The 14,261-nt window shown below is 34.5% G+C and overlaps 1 protein-coding gene across 2 annotated transcripts; it reads right to left on the bottom strand.

Moving 5' to 3' along the window:
• Positions 1 to 433: 433 nt before the first annotated feature.
• Positions 434 to 13,112, bottom strand: LOC133181803 (zinc finger protein 608-like). 2 transcript variants are annotated; one of them, XM_061316407.1, is made up of 6 exons: positions 12,971 to 13,112; positions 7,640 to 8,199; positions 7,198 to 7,348; positions 5,990 to 6,077; positions 2,504 to 5,715; positions 434 to 1,549 (listed from the first exon to the last, which is right to left on the bottom strand). In XM_061316407.1, exons 2-6 carry the CDS (start codon positions 8,090 to 8,092, stop codon positions 1,470 to 1,472), a joined length of 3,984 nt encoding a protein of 1,327 aa, XP_061172391.1. In that variant the 5' UTR covers positions 8,093 to 8,199; positions 12,971 to 13,112; the 3' UTR covers positions 434 to 1,469. The 2 variants fall into 2 exon arrangements, with proteins under 2 accessions (XP_061172391.1, XP_061172392.1); XM_061316408.1 differs by having other exon boundaries at positions 434 to 1,546.
• Between the last annotated feature and the right edge of the window lie 1,149 nt (positions 13,113 to 14,261).

Below are 14,261 nucleotides of genomic sequence, written 5' to 3'. Positions count from 1 at the left end.
TAACCGACATACTACTTTTTACAGTGACAGCATTCTGCATACCAAAAACAAATTTTCTTATCTCCAACACATTGACTATTTCCTTCAATGGAAATTTAATTAGGAAATTTTATTTGTGTAAAATAAGACTCTTTGAAAATGTTCCAAGAAACTAAACAGTAGCAAAACTTCATAATATTCATGATATTGAATTGAAAGTTATCGGTACATTTTCCTACTTTTAATCAAATTATGTGGCTTGCATAATATAAAGTTGTTTAACTACACAGGTATACATTCTTTACTGAGAGAGGCACCTATTTTATAAGTAAAGATGTTTGAATTGTGTTATTTATCCTTACAAATGGTGACTATATACGCCAGGGAGATGTTAGACTATATCTAAAGAGAGATAACTCCAACTCATCAAGAAGTAACAACTAAAAAAAGGAACTATTTTTACAGAAATTTATTCAATATATAAAACAGGGTTCACTGAGCCCCTGATACTAGACTGCAACTTGCAGCTTTTTTTGTAATAAAATCTATCAACACAGTCTGTACAAGCTAAAGATTACACATATAAAAATTCTCACTCGTTCCACAGTCCCTTGGAAAGCATATCCTGTATATAATGTATACATACATTCACAAATTGTCTCAGTCTTCACTAAACTCATGTGCAGTGAATTTGCTACAATTACATATATATATACTTTTTTTTATATCACCTCACTGTGAAAAACAGAAAAAAGAAGGATACAAGTAAATAGACAGATGCAATAAAGAGATTGAAAAACACAATGTACAAGTAAACATTTAAAAGAATAACAATATAGTCAGCTATTTTGGAGAGATGAATTATTTACTTGATTATCTGAATTAACATCTGACAATGAATTAATACTGTCATTTAGCATATAATTATGTGTATATTAGTTAAAACCCCTCTTTTACAAATGTACCTTCATCAAGAGGAAAACTAACTAGAACCTGCCCATTTTTGAAAACTTTCAAAGGAGAAAAAAAAATTGAGAAAATGTCTAATACTTTTTCTATCAAAATATACAAGTATGTTTTATATACACATGCCTAACAGCTTTGAAGAACTGGACTTTGATTCACAGAAGGATTCATAATGATCAAAAGTATTTTGAAACCTGTAAATATACTCAAGTAGCATACTCTCTGAAACATCACTGTATACATACTTGCAAGAACAAGGTGCATGTATTAAATAATGCAAATTGGATTAAAAAAAGACCAGTTTATATTTCTTCATTTCAACAACATATTTTTTTGTCAGAATCACAAAGATTCAGTTAACATGCCCTGCATAGACAGTGAGTAATGAAGATAACTTGCAGATCTGTTGTGGAATTTTTCCGTTCATCTCCAAGAGAAGATAACTGTACCTGTCGGAGAGGTTGTTGACTAGCTGAACTATTTATAGTAATGTGACTAGCTGGAGTAGACCAGGAACAGGCAGGCTATTTGGAGGGAGGATAGGGTGCATGATTTAAACTGGACGATGGGGAAGATGACTGGCTGCCAGGGAGGATACCTGCTGCTTAAATAAAAAACATTCATGTCAGAAAAATTTATAAAAATTCAATAGGACTGAAAAAAAAGCACATCTTTATTATTACTTCATCAGCATAAAGGCTTTACAATTTTATTTATGTTGCTAGAAATGTAAGTTTGATATCGGTGCAAAAATTTTCTTTACTTTGCATTTTGGACGTGAGGTTGATAGTTTGATGCATTCATAAGTGCTAATAGACAGGATCCCTCCCTTTTTTTCTTAAATTGTACTTCTTGCACACATTCACAATGTGTGCAATATGAAAGTCCGAAAAATGAACACAGAATAAATGTTACAATAAAAATCATGTTCACTTTGCAGTTAGTGTTGTTACGATAGTCGCCGACCATAAAAAAATCATCGCTGAAAGCAGCGCATCAGCAACAATCGATAGAAAAGTTTAAGTTCAATAGTTGCTATATTTTTACAAAATATATTTTTTAAACAAACTGGTTTATATTTTAACATTATCAAAGGACGTTCCTCTATTTCCCTTGCAAATGGTGGACAAATTTTCCAACAAAGCATATATTGAAGTTGGTCTTGCAGATTTGTTTTTGAAATATTGTTTTCATTTACGATGATATCAAACTATTATCTGGTTTACTTTATTAAATGTAACCTTTACATTTAAGTTCAAACTATATATATATATCGATCATATAATCGATTGTAAGATACTGATTCAATTTGATAATTACATGTAATAGTAAATTTGGTCTGATTTTGCAATACTATGTGCAGAATTATAAAATTGAGAAGTTTTAAATTTTTAATACTGCAAATGTAAATACATGTACATGTACCACTATGTGCTAAAAGAAACAATTTTTGAAAGAAATAAAAAATCCACAGGGTGTATACATTAGAAAAGGGGAAGGGGTTCTCATCCAAAAGCACTTATGCATACATTTTAATCATCATTTTCTCTGACTTTACCTGAATATGGATACATGGGATATGCTGCCTCAACCACATGTGTGTGATGATGTGTGTGAACATGTCTCTGTGTGGGAGGGGACTTGCTAAATTCCCGGCCTTTATCTACACTTCCTGAGAGGGATCCAGAGGGGCCTGGAACAGCACTGTCAGTCTTTCCCAGTCCTGGAGATGCTCTGAGTGGACTCCTCCTACTCTTCTCCTGAAGTTCGTGTATTTTATGGCTACTTCCTGAATGATACAAAGCATTATGGGCAGTTTCTGATGGGACTTTGATATCTGTTTCTATTGGCACTTTGGGAGGTTTTACTGGGTCCTTTTCCAGTGTGTCTTCACCCAATCTGTATCCTAGTTGGGAGGGATGATGAATGTATCCTCCTGCTGGATACATAATGCTAGGGTTAATGCCCCTCTGGTACATTGGATGTGAGGGATCAAACTGAACATGTCCATATGGCTGAGACTGCATGAACTGGCTGTGGTACATATTATAGGGAGAATACCCTGCCGAGGGAGATTGAGCTACGGAGCTTGGCAAGGAAGATGATGGAGTGTGGGGCCCCGAATCCTTGCTCAAAATTCCTACTTTTGATTTAGGTGTATCTGTAACTCTTGATTTATCTATTGCTGATTGTCCCCTGTTTTTGTCATCAAATCCTCGAGAACTATCTAGTTTTGATTTTGAATCGCTTTCCCTTTTAGAAGTTTCATCTCGTTTTGAGTCCATCTTCTCAGATTTGACCTCTGACCGTCTCTGTTCTTCACGTTTCTGCTGTTCAATATGCTTCTGTTGTTGAAACATATATTGTCTTCGCTGTTGTTCCTCGGTCAGCCGTGAATGACTCCTGTCCCGATCACTTCCTGAAGGTTGTTCACCTCTGATACGATCCATTTGTGTCTTGAGATCATGGTTTTCTCTCATTATCTGATGATTCTCGTTCTGTTTGTCTCGTCCTAATCTGTCATCAGCATTGTCCTCTCTGCTGTCTCCCACTGCCTTGTGGCCTTCAGAGCTAGAGGGTCCTGCAGAAGATGATCTCGGACCTCCATCATCCGATTTTGGTTTGTAATCAGCACTAGTCATGTATTCTGCCATTCTACGAGGGTCATCCATCATCTTCTCAAAATTCTGCCTGTACATTGGATCAGTCTGCATCATATGCATATGGTATCCTGGATCCACCATAGGTCCATAGTTAGGCATGTATTGATACTGCTGATGATGGGGTAAATTTTGTAGGTAATACATCTGCATCCATTTCTGTTGCTGAAGATGGTAGTCAGATTGAGAGAAGGGACGGACAGCCTCCATTTTTCCAGTCTCACTTCCATCCCTCTTTTCATCTTTAGCCTCTGCCTTTATTTTCCTTGGTGCATCAGAACTAGAGGACTGTATAGGATCCGATGGATGATCCTTAGTCACTCCAGAACCAGATGGCTTTTGAGAGTTTGATGGACTGTGAGCTGATGGGGAAAGATTTTGTAACATATAGTTTGATTGAGGGTAATACTGCCCATACATGCCATAGCCAGAATTTCCTTCTGTTGACAAGTCTTTAGGCTTGCTGATTGGCACTTGTTCCTCGATTCTGATTTGTGGACTTTCACTAACAGGGGGAGGGTCTGGTGAGCCACCATCATTTGCATCAGAGATGTCCGAGTATGCCGGACTTTGCACATTGTCTGACATATTCTTATTGCTATCTGGCACATGCAGTGATGGTGTCACTTTTAAAACACTAGGGGAGGATTCATTGCATCTAGAGGACAAGTCAATCCCCTTCATTGGATGAACCTGGGCTTGAATCACCCCTACATTAGCACCAAGGGGTCGAATGGGTTCAGGTTCTATTTTTTCTTGTTTTGTCTCTATGGGTTTAGCTACAATTGGAGCTACTTTTATAACACCCTGTGGTTCATGTTTACCTCCATCCAGTTTTACAAGAGACTTTTTGTGGCTTGAACCAAAAGGTGATGATGAGGTAGAAGTAGTTGTAGATGATAATGTTGATGTGCAGGATATTGGCAGTGACACAGAGTCCTTTGCTTTCTTCTTTGGTTTTTGTTTTCTTTCTTTATTAAGTCCCAGAAGAACATTGTTAACAAGGGGTGTTTCCCCCATGACAGTTGGCTTTGGTTGGATAGGCTTCAGCTGTGTTGTGCTTGGGACATGTGTAGTCACTGGTGTCAAATTACTGTGAGCTGCATTTGTTGTCAAGGCAATGAAATTTGAAGGCATGATTGGACGGGGGTGACCAGTTCCTGTTTTTGGCCTTATTGGAGGCTTTGCTAATTGGTCATTCAAAGGCAGGGAAGTCTGTATGGGAGTGGCTGTCACTATGGTTGCAGTTATTGGGGTTACTAATCCAGTGGACACAGATTTTGATTGTGAGAGTGTGTTCCCAAAACTTGGTGACACTTGTTGTGTAGATACGACATGGAATGGAGTTGCAGTGGCCACTGCCACTGACGGAGTAGGATGTATATGTGGAGCGACACTTATAATGTCCTTTTTGATTGGTTTAATGGGAACTTGACTCACTTGAGACACTGTAGCACTATCAGTTTCTCTACTTTCAGCCTTGATTGCAGCCCCATCCCGAGAGAAGTCTTCGTCTGATCTCTTTACACTGAAGTTACTTTCCTCCTCAATTTCCAGTTGATTGAGGTCATTATTTATAGCACTAGAATTCACATCACAGTTATTATCACCAAGGTTACTCTCCAGCTCATCTAAAATAGAATCTTCATTATCCATCATATCTCGTGATTCATCATCCATGTCTACCCCACTACCAGCAGATGTGTGTGCATGAGACTGGTGGTATCGAAGACCATTTGGATTTCGGTATTTCTTATTACATGATGGCTCAGGACACTCAAGTAATCCTGACAAGGGGCTCTCAACCTCTCCAGAATTTCCACGAGAACAAGATCTACTCCTCTTTTTTGACTTCTCCCCTGATAAATCTATATCAGTTGGGCGCCCCTTACGTTTCAGGCCAGAACTAGTAGAGAGAGTAGAGATGTCTGATTTAGCGGGACTAGGAGGTGCCGTGAAGGTGCTGCCCCGTCTACCCTTGCGCAGTTTTCTCCCTTCCATTAGTTTTTCATTAACAGGTGTTCCTGTAGAACTGCCCCGCCCCCTTTTTGCACCTCTTCCTTTGGGGGTTCTTGTCTCAAAATCACTCACAGGAGATTCACAGTTAGGTCTGAAAAAGTCAAAAGATACAAAATGATTCATCAACATTGATTTTACAGGTACAGTTGAACTCCGGTATCTTGAACAGGAATATCTCGAATACCATGGATATGTCAAAGTGATTTTGATGTCCCAACCCCTTATTCCTTAATTATTTTACCCTAGATATCACGAATCCTTGGATATCTCTGAGCTTTTTCTCAGTCTCATTGAGTTTGAGATAACGAGGTTTGACTGTATGTTTACCGGTAAATGATGTACATGAGATAAAATAAATGTTGTACCTTGGTGGTGCCCAGTCATGCTTGGTGGCATCCAGCAGAGTTCCAACATAGGTTTTTCCTCTCCATGTAACATTGACAACTAACACACCTGTAAAAAAAGTATATCATATACTAACACACCTGTAGAAAATGTAAATCATACACATAAGAATTATAATGTACTTATGTCAATAATGAAGGTATGTTGATTTAGATAATATGCATTTTTATATGTATTAAACTACAAGCATAAGTTCTAAAGATAAAGTTTCATAAATTTTTTTTTTTTATTATTTTTTTTATATACATATACTAACAGTCAGTATTTATCATTAGTGTACCCTGTCAAGAAATCCTTCTATGGAATTACAGATTACGGACAGATGCTAGAACATGATGCTACACTTTTTTTTTATTATGAAACTGTGCAGCACTTGTTTTTAAATAAGGAAATCTTCTTTTATTAATTTTCAGACACTGTATATCATGTACATCTTTAGGTACATGAGAATTATGATAACTTATAAATTTTTAATTACAAAAAATATTCTTTTATCAGTGAAAATTTTGTAAAGTTAAGATCTACCTTGGATAAAGGATAGATATATTATTTGTCTCAAGTGCTCCAATCATGGGAGATTATTAAACTAGAGACTCAGACATTTTTTAAAACATTATAGAGGCATTTAAATAATCGCAAATGCATGTGATTAAAAATATTGTAAGATAACTAATGCATCAATACTGAGGAAAATAAAATTATTAAAAAATATAAAATAATTTCACTGAAACTTGGAAGGATTATCGTTGTCATCATTTTGCTAGAATTCAAGTATGATTTTGACATCGCATGTCGAAATGTTTTGACGTCATAGTTACATTGCTAATAACATTACATCACAGACTCAGGATTCCTTGAACTGTTCATTTTAATTGGTTAAAATTATTAATAAATATTCATGAGGGAGTAGTCCCAGGGAGTAGCTCTGATTTTTCAGGGAGTAGTCCTCAGATGAGGGAAATAGTATCTTCTCAGGAATATAGACAGTTTTATGGTATTAATTTTATATAGAGTAATAACAGTAGAGGAATAATAATCATTTTTAACAAATTTTCTTGACAAATCAGATTCTACTAATTTACATGAAAGTATATGTATTTGTCAAGGTAATATACAGTATGATACATATTTTGTCAGACTAAGGTATTCTTTCACTACTTGTACGAACCGTTTTCAGTCTCCTGCCATACAATGCCATCTAAATTCACATGTGTGCCTGGCTCACATGGACCCAGACAATCTGGTTCTGTTTCCGTGGCAACAGAACATGTATCCGTGCCCACACATTGATCTGAGACTCCATCACTATTGGCCTCACCCTGTAAGTGACCAATAGCAGGATTTCATGTCTAGAACTGCTGATCGATATTTAACTTTGTTCCTTGACATTTACTGTGTAAATTCATGATAATTAATACAAATTGAAACTAGATACTTTAAGTACAAATTAAAATTAATGAAGATCAAACACTATTAATAACTGCTTATATAAATATTTAATAGTTCTAATGTATTTATTGAATGATAAAAATTTATCCACCAATCTCAACTATAAATATGTTTTGATTTACCTCAATTATAACCTGGCACCAGCATGTGCCATTACTCACCTTTTCTTTATCTCCTTTCCCCTTGCTTTTAACAGGTATACTAATGCCATCTTCAACCTTTGCATTAAATTCGTATGGGTCTGCTGTTTCTCCAAGTTTGGGTTCCAAAGACACCTGAGAAAAAGCATTATCTAGTGATGCACTGACAGAGGCCAGACCTGTAGTTCCTCCATCGCCAGATTTACCTCCCTTTGTTTCTTTCCCTCTGTCCTTCTTATGAACACCTTTGACCTTAGGGGACTTCTCCCCTGCAGTGTTTGGTTTGTTCATTCCTCCATTAGCTGCACCCCCACTTGATCCTCCATCTTTCTCATTTTGAGAATTTTTCTGATCACCGTTTTTTGGGGATTCATTTTTACTTTCATTCTTCATGGCTGCTGTATTTTTGTTAGTGCGTTTGGTAATTTTCATTCTCAAGCCTTTGTCCACTGTGGCCTGGTGCTCTGAGCTCATTTTTCTCTTCGGGAGTTAATGTCCCAATGAGACTGGGGTAGATTTCTGGTCACCAAGTTCCTCATCCATCTACAATCTGCATCTAGACTTCACTGCATGAGTCAAACCTGTGATGAAAAAAAATAAGGATTCTCTGATAATAACACTTGCGTCATTTGATGTGACAAATATATTTTACATTAATGTCACTTCATATAAGGCAAGAAAAGCTTTATCTGGTGTAAATTGGGGGGAATGATTAGACTTTATGCAGACACACAGCTAGGTGAAAAACACAGCATTTTACTTTATAAATATGTTCAATCTTCATTTCCAAAGTATTTATAAAAGTACAATTACATGCACACACACACACACACAGTCACATACACATAAATATGATCTTTAAACATGGTCTAACTATTCGTCATAAAATGATGATGTTTCCTACATGGATGTATGTTTTTATTAAGTATTCACTCAATTTAAAATTACATACAAATCAATTTCAAGAACTCTAACTTCATTTTTACATTTAAATTAGCTGCAAAACTGTAGCTCTCTGCCCCGGCCAGGTTGAGAAAATTTGGACAGACAAACCACAGAGCTAAGATCCAAGCATTGTAAAAATTTATTGCTCTGTTTTTTTTTGTCACTTGCATCTGACTTTTTTTTTTGTATTAATATATGCATTTCCCTGCTCAGAGTAAAGCATCCATTGATTAACTGTATATTTTACTCCTAATCTTGAATCTTGTAACTTTTTTTTTTTTTAAATCTGACATCCATGTGTTGGGATCATGATAAAATAAGCTTGGTGAAGAAAACACACAAGCAAATCTGTAGCTCTCTGTTTGAGAAAATTCGGACAGACAAATCAGAGAGCATACAGATCCTAGCATTGTAAAATCCTTCGATTCATGGTCCGCTTTTGTTGCACGCTTTGGGTATTTTCTCTTGTACCGGTATTATATGCTTTCCTCTGCTCAAAGCATGCATGGTTACACATTAATTAATTACCAGTATATATAACCATATATTTTTGCTCCTAATCTTAATTGTTACTTTATTTAATACATATAAACATGATAAATGGGTCCAAATTAACAGCCTTATAGATGTAGCTTTGGAATGTTTGTTATAAAATTTTGCATTCCCTGTCCATGATATATTTATATATTTTAAATTTCTATTTTTATATACATATTGTCTTCTTTTATAAAAAATATATATGATATTTGACCTCCACAACTTTTACATAGTTCTGCAGCTATAACTTTTGAATATCCAAAATATTAAAAAAATTTCAGGGATATTTTAATATGCAAGTTATTATTTGTACATGCGTAAAAATTAATGTACAGTATACACATATATATTCCATACTAAAAGTTATTTTAATTGTCACTTAAATTGTTAAAATTATTTTACAATATGAAATGTCATTGTTGTCCAGTGCATTTCAAACAATTACTTCATATTTTGTAGAGAGTTGTAATATCCAGTCATCTAATGAAAAAAATTACAATTGAAACTTTGATTTTTAACATGTGTGCTACACATAAGAATTATGGTTACAACACATGTGCAACACATAACTGAGTTATGGTAACAACATGTGTGCTACACATGAGAATTATGATTACAACATGTGTGCTACATGTGCAAACAGACCCAACTGACATATCAGCTAGTGCACATAGAAAAGACAATGAGACACACTGTATACATGTATACACAGACCTAAAATGTCCCCTGTGGACTGACACCATTACCCAACACCATAGTGTGTACATGGACACAGTGTATAATTATCTCACATGACCCCTAGCTTTGTTGACCCATCGACTCTCTTTGTGAAAGACTGATAACATCACTTTTTATAATTCTAAGGCTATTAAGACATAACCTCCCTTGGATATTTAATTTTTCGGTGTGGGTAAAATACTCGTACAGCAGCCAATTAACCTGTGTCTTAACAACCTAAATAAAGTCACGTCCGCCTATATATAATGTTCCTACAGTGGCAGCTGCAAGCTTATTATATATATATGGTACTTAATTGGCGTGCATTTCCATTGATTTTAGAATCACACAAAATCAAAAATCAATGTCCACTGAACTCTGACTGATACAGGTACATCACGTCAAAAGATATATTCCTTGACTGAATTAGTCTCCCATTCATGTTACCAATGTTCCAACATTCCGTCTCAAATAAATAAAAAAAAAAAGTCTATTAATTCACGTCATATTTTTCATCCTGAAATATGATGCTCCCTAAGTTGTTTATATATAGAGACAGGAGCTGCACGACTAAAGCAAGATTGCTCAATCAAGGGGGAGGAACTTACACCCTATGGCCCCTCTACCAGAGCCCCCAGAATCTCATCTTACTGCCAGCTATCACAATTAGCAACACCTTTCATAACAAATTAGAACTTGCTTGGTAATTCTATACAAGTGATACAAGATATTTCACTGACCAGAAGCAAGGGCCCAAGAAGGCATTTTAACATAAAAAAGTATATATAATTATGTAATATTTAGATCCACAACCCTTAAAAAACAAACAAAATAAAAGATATATACAGACTGTATGTACAAGTACTTCCAGATTGTACAATGTTTACTGTTTAAACTCGCTGTGGAGAAAATAGATTTAAATTGTTTCAAGCAAAACGTAAACAAAATTTTAATACAAATAGCATGGTACGTACTACACAGGTGACATAAAAAAAAATTGCACTTTTATGTCTCGATAAAACTAGATCAAAGGTCAGAAAACTGATATCAAACAGGTAAACAGATAAAAATAGTCAAGTGTAAACGTTACCAAGATGATAATGAGCCACAAAAAAAAAAAAAAAAAAAAACGATCAAGAATTTTTATATGTCACTGACATCATTTTTTTTTCTTTCCTGATTCATTGATTAAATTTCTTGCTATAATTTAACTGTCTTTATGACACTGAACATGACATTATATTGATTATAAGGTCATGAACATTACATAATAAAGGATGTACAACTGTACAGTCAGGACATACATATACTGACCAATTACTGTACACATAGACTAGAAAGCCCAGTCAAACTGAAATCCTGCCAGGGTAATAGTTACATGTATCATAAAAGACAATGACATTTAATATTAATTGTTTATAATATTTATATCTATACATGTATCTCTTACATATGGCAGATATATATACTTTTTTGTAATCATTTAATAAAAATTTTGGCAAAAATGTTTAAACTCTCCCCGGAACTATAAAAATTCAATACTTTTCATGCAATATAGACATGTGCAACTTAAAATATATAAACACCCTAGCTGTCACATAATGTGAATTCTTGTTCAAAATAGGCATATGAGATATTCCCTTCTTCTTCTAACTCATGCTAATTATAAAATAACATATGTATGCAAACTGTCAAAAAAACCTCTCTCAGACTGATGAATGTGTTTATCAAAGGGAAACCCATAATCATATTAAGTCAGAGACAGAATGCTAGAATCAGTGTCTAATTACAAGGAAATTCATGTACTGTTGGGTTTTTCAAAGTCTGACACAAGTGTTTTATACTCTGTCTTCTAATAAATAAGTTACTTTTGCCTATTAATGGCTCAATCTGTTCTGTAAATGGAATCACTATATACACATTTCATTTCATTCGTATTTCTCCTCCACACGCACAACTACCATTCAATTTCCTTCATCACTAATAAACCTTCATATTTCTTTTAATTTCTCAAATGATACCATTATCAAAATTTAAAAACAAATTATTACATAACCAAGATTTTTTCTCAAAATATATTTCTTCAGTAAATGAGTTTCAGCTACAATGTATCTTGCATGTATCATTAAAATTATCATAATTATAAGATTCTATTTATAAATACTGTCATCGGTAATTTCTTGATAATTCCATTCAGAAAATAATTGATCATTAAAATTATCTTTTACACAATTCATTAATAATTCATGGCTTAATGGTCAAAAAGTAATGACTAATATGTATTTTTCCAAATGACATAAAAAAATAACAAAAAATGACCATCTTGATATAAAAATTAAGATACAATAAATTCACACAGTTAAAGAATAGTTTCTTTCTCCTTTTTGGCCACTTTAAGAGCATAACACCTGCAGTGAAATGTGAAATACTGCCAACAGTGTACGCCTGGCTGCCAAACACACAAATAATGATCTGGAATATATATAAATCGCTGCGCTGTCTTAAATGCCAGTTGTTCACAGTGTAAACTATAGCGTAACTTTTTAAAGATTAAATACAACTTTTAAAAAAGCCGAGTATTTCAGGCTTTTGTATTGTACTTGGTCATGGTTTGACGGCCCTGGCATGCAATACATTCTTAGGTGAAGGATGATTAATTCACTATTTAAACATGATAGTGTACACGGTAGAGCTTATATTTATACTTAAATGAACACCCTCCTTCAATTTTTACATGAAAACATTCATTAATTAAAGTAAAATACACTGAATTTTGTAGCTGTTTTACATAACTGTTAACAGTGTAACTTAACTTGAATGACTCCCTGCGCACCTTTTGACCTAACAAATTCCCCAAAACCTTACATTTGCTTGGCCTAATACAAAAACACTTGATCGGCTAATTTTATGCCGATTGGTATTGCTCGAGCAGTCTTTTTATATTCAGCAGTTTCCTAACCTCCAGTGAGTTTGTAAACTCTTGTGGGTTCACACATTTCTGTGTTGTGAACTTGTACAACCATCGGACGTGCAATATCAGCAATGCACTACTCCACACTTCACACACTGTGATATGGCCGGGAAACACTCGACCATTCCGGATTCCTTACCCGAATTACACACCAATACAGTCAATTTTCATTTTAAACTTACCGTATATTGCAAGATTAAGGATATTCCTCTTTATAAATGACCTGTTTTTAATCCAAATTTCATCTACATTTCGACAGATGAAGATTTTTGATCGGGTCTTCTTTGTTCGTCTCTGCTCCTACTGTCTAAACTAGAGTGTACGGTTTAGCGATCTGAATGGCTGAGAGAAATTTCCCTCAGCCAATCAAATAACGAGTTTTGTGTTCTGAGCGATTAAGGCGATTGTATATTTATTCCTCGTTGTAAGCTTCTGGACAGAAAACAAGACGATGTGCATTTTAATATAAAACATTGAGGAAATAATTTATCGAAAGTTGTTTCATAAGATTTACAGGATGTAAATGTTATCTCTTTTATGTCTTTTATGTTTAGATTCCTTAAACATAAGAATTTTGGGGTTGCGTTAAAAAACATATAATAGAGTAGACCAAAACTATGAATATTTTGATATCTATTTATGGAATGCGTGATGTAAAATGAGTAATAATCACATTAGGTAATATCCTAAATTTGTTGAAACTCATTTTTAAAAAATGAATTTGTATCAAAATTATTTATGTTAGATCCGCTCCTTGATATACCTGCATGAGGTGGTTGATAACAGAAACCCTAAAATAAACAGGAAATATTTAGGTAACTTGACATTAAATCTGCTGACTGAATTCGAAAGCGTGGTGTACAAAACATGCTCGATCTAGGAAACACGTACTGGATTTAATTCGATTATTTTCCTATCATTATCAAGAATGAAAAACAAAATTTTGACAGTATATATTTGGCTTTATGTTTTGTGTCCCGCCTATTCAGATGATAACGCCTGTAGATAGGGCTGTGCCCGGTAGGCTGATTGCGTATGTTGTACTAATTATCACTCACTGAAAGATAATCCGATTACTTACCGGTTATAGGAACGCCGTGTGTTAAATGACAATTTTATCTCACCAATGCACACCTGCTGATTAGCAATATAGAAAACGATTATCTTTTTTGACATTATTTACAAAAGTATTATATAAATAAACTGCAAGATTTTATACTCATATTATGTCTGATATCAATGTATAATTTAATGACGATTTTCAGTTAAATGTACAATAAAAATGACCTTTTTTAATGAATTTTTGTTACACAATTTCAGAAATGTTTCCTAAGTTAATCACGTAATTTTTGTCCAATATTAGTGTCCATTTATATCATTTAAGATCACCACTGCTGACTGAACAGGTCCGTTCCCGTCAAAAATAAGGGGAAAAAAAACAAAATAGGGGAAGTTGGCATAACCCATATAAAA

The sequence above is a fragment of the Saccostrea echinata genome, unplaced genomic scaffold (genome assembly GCF_033153115.1).
Source record: "Saccostrea echinata isolate AGI-Se365-2 ecotype Australia unplaced genomic scaffold, CSIRO_AGI_Sech_v1 ptg000009l, whole genome shotgun sequence".
Taxonomy (NCBI): Eukaryota; Metazoa; Mollusca; class Bivalvia; order Ostreida; family Ostreidae; genus Saccostrea; species Saccostrea echinata.
This window is presented reverse-complemented; position numbering and strand designations above follow the sequence as displayed.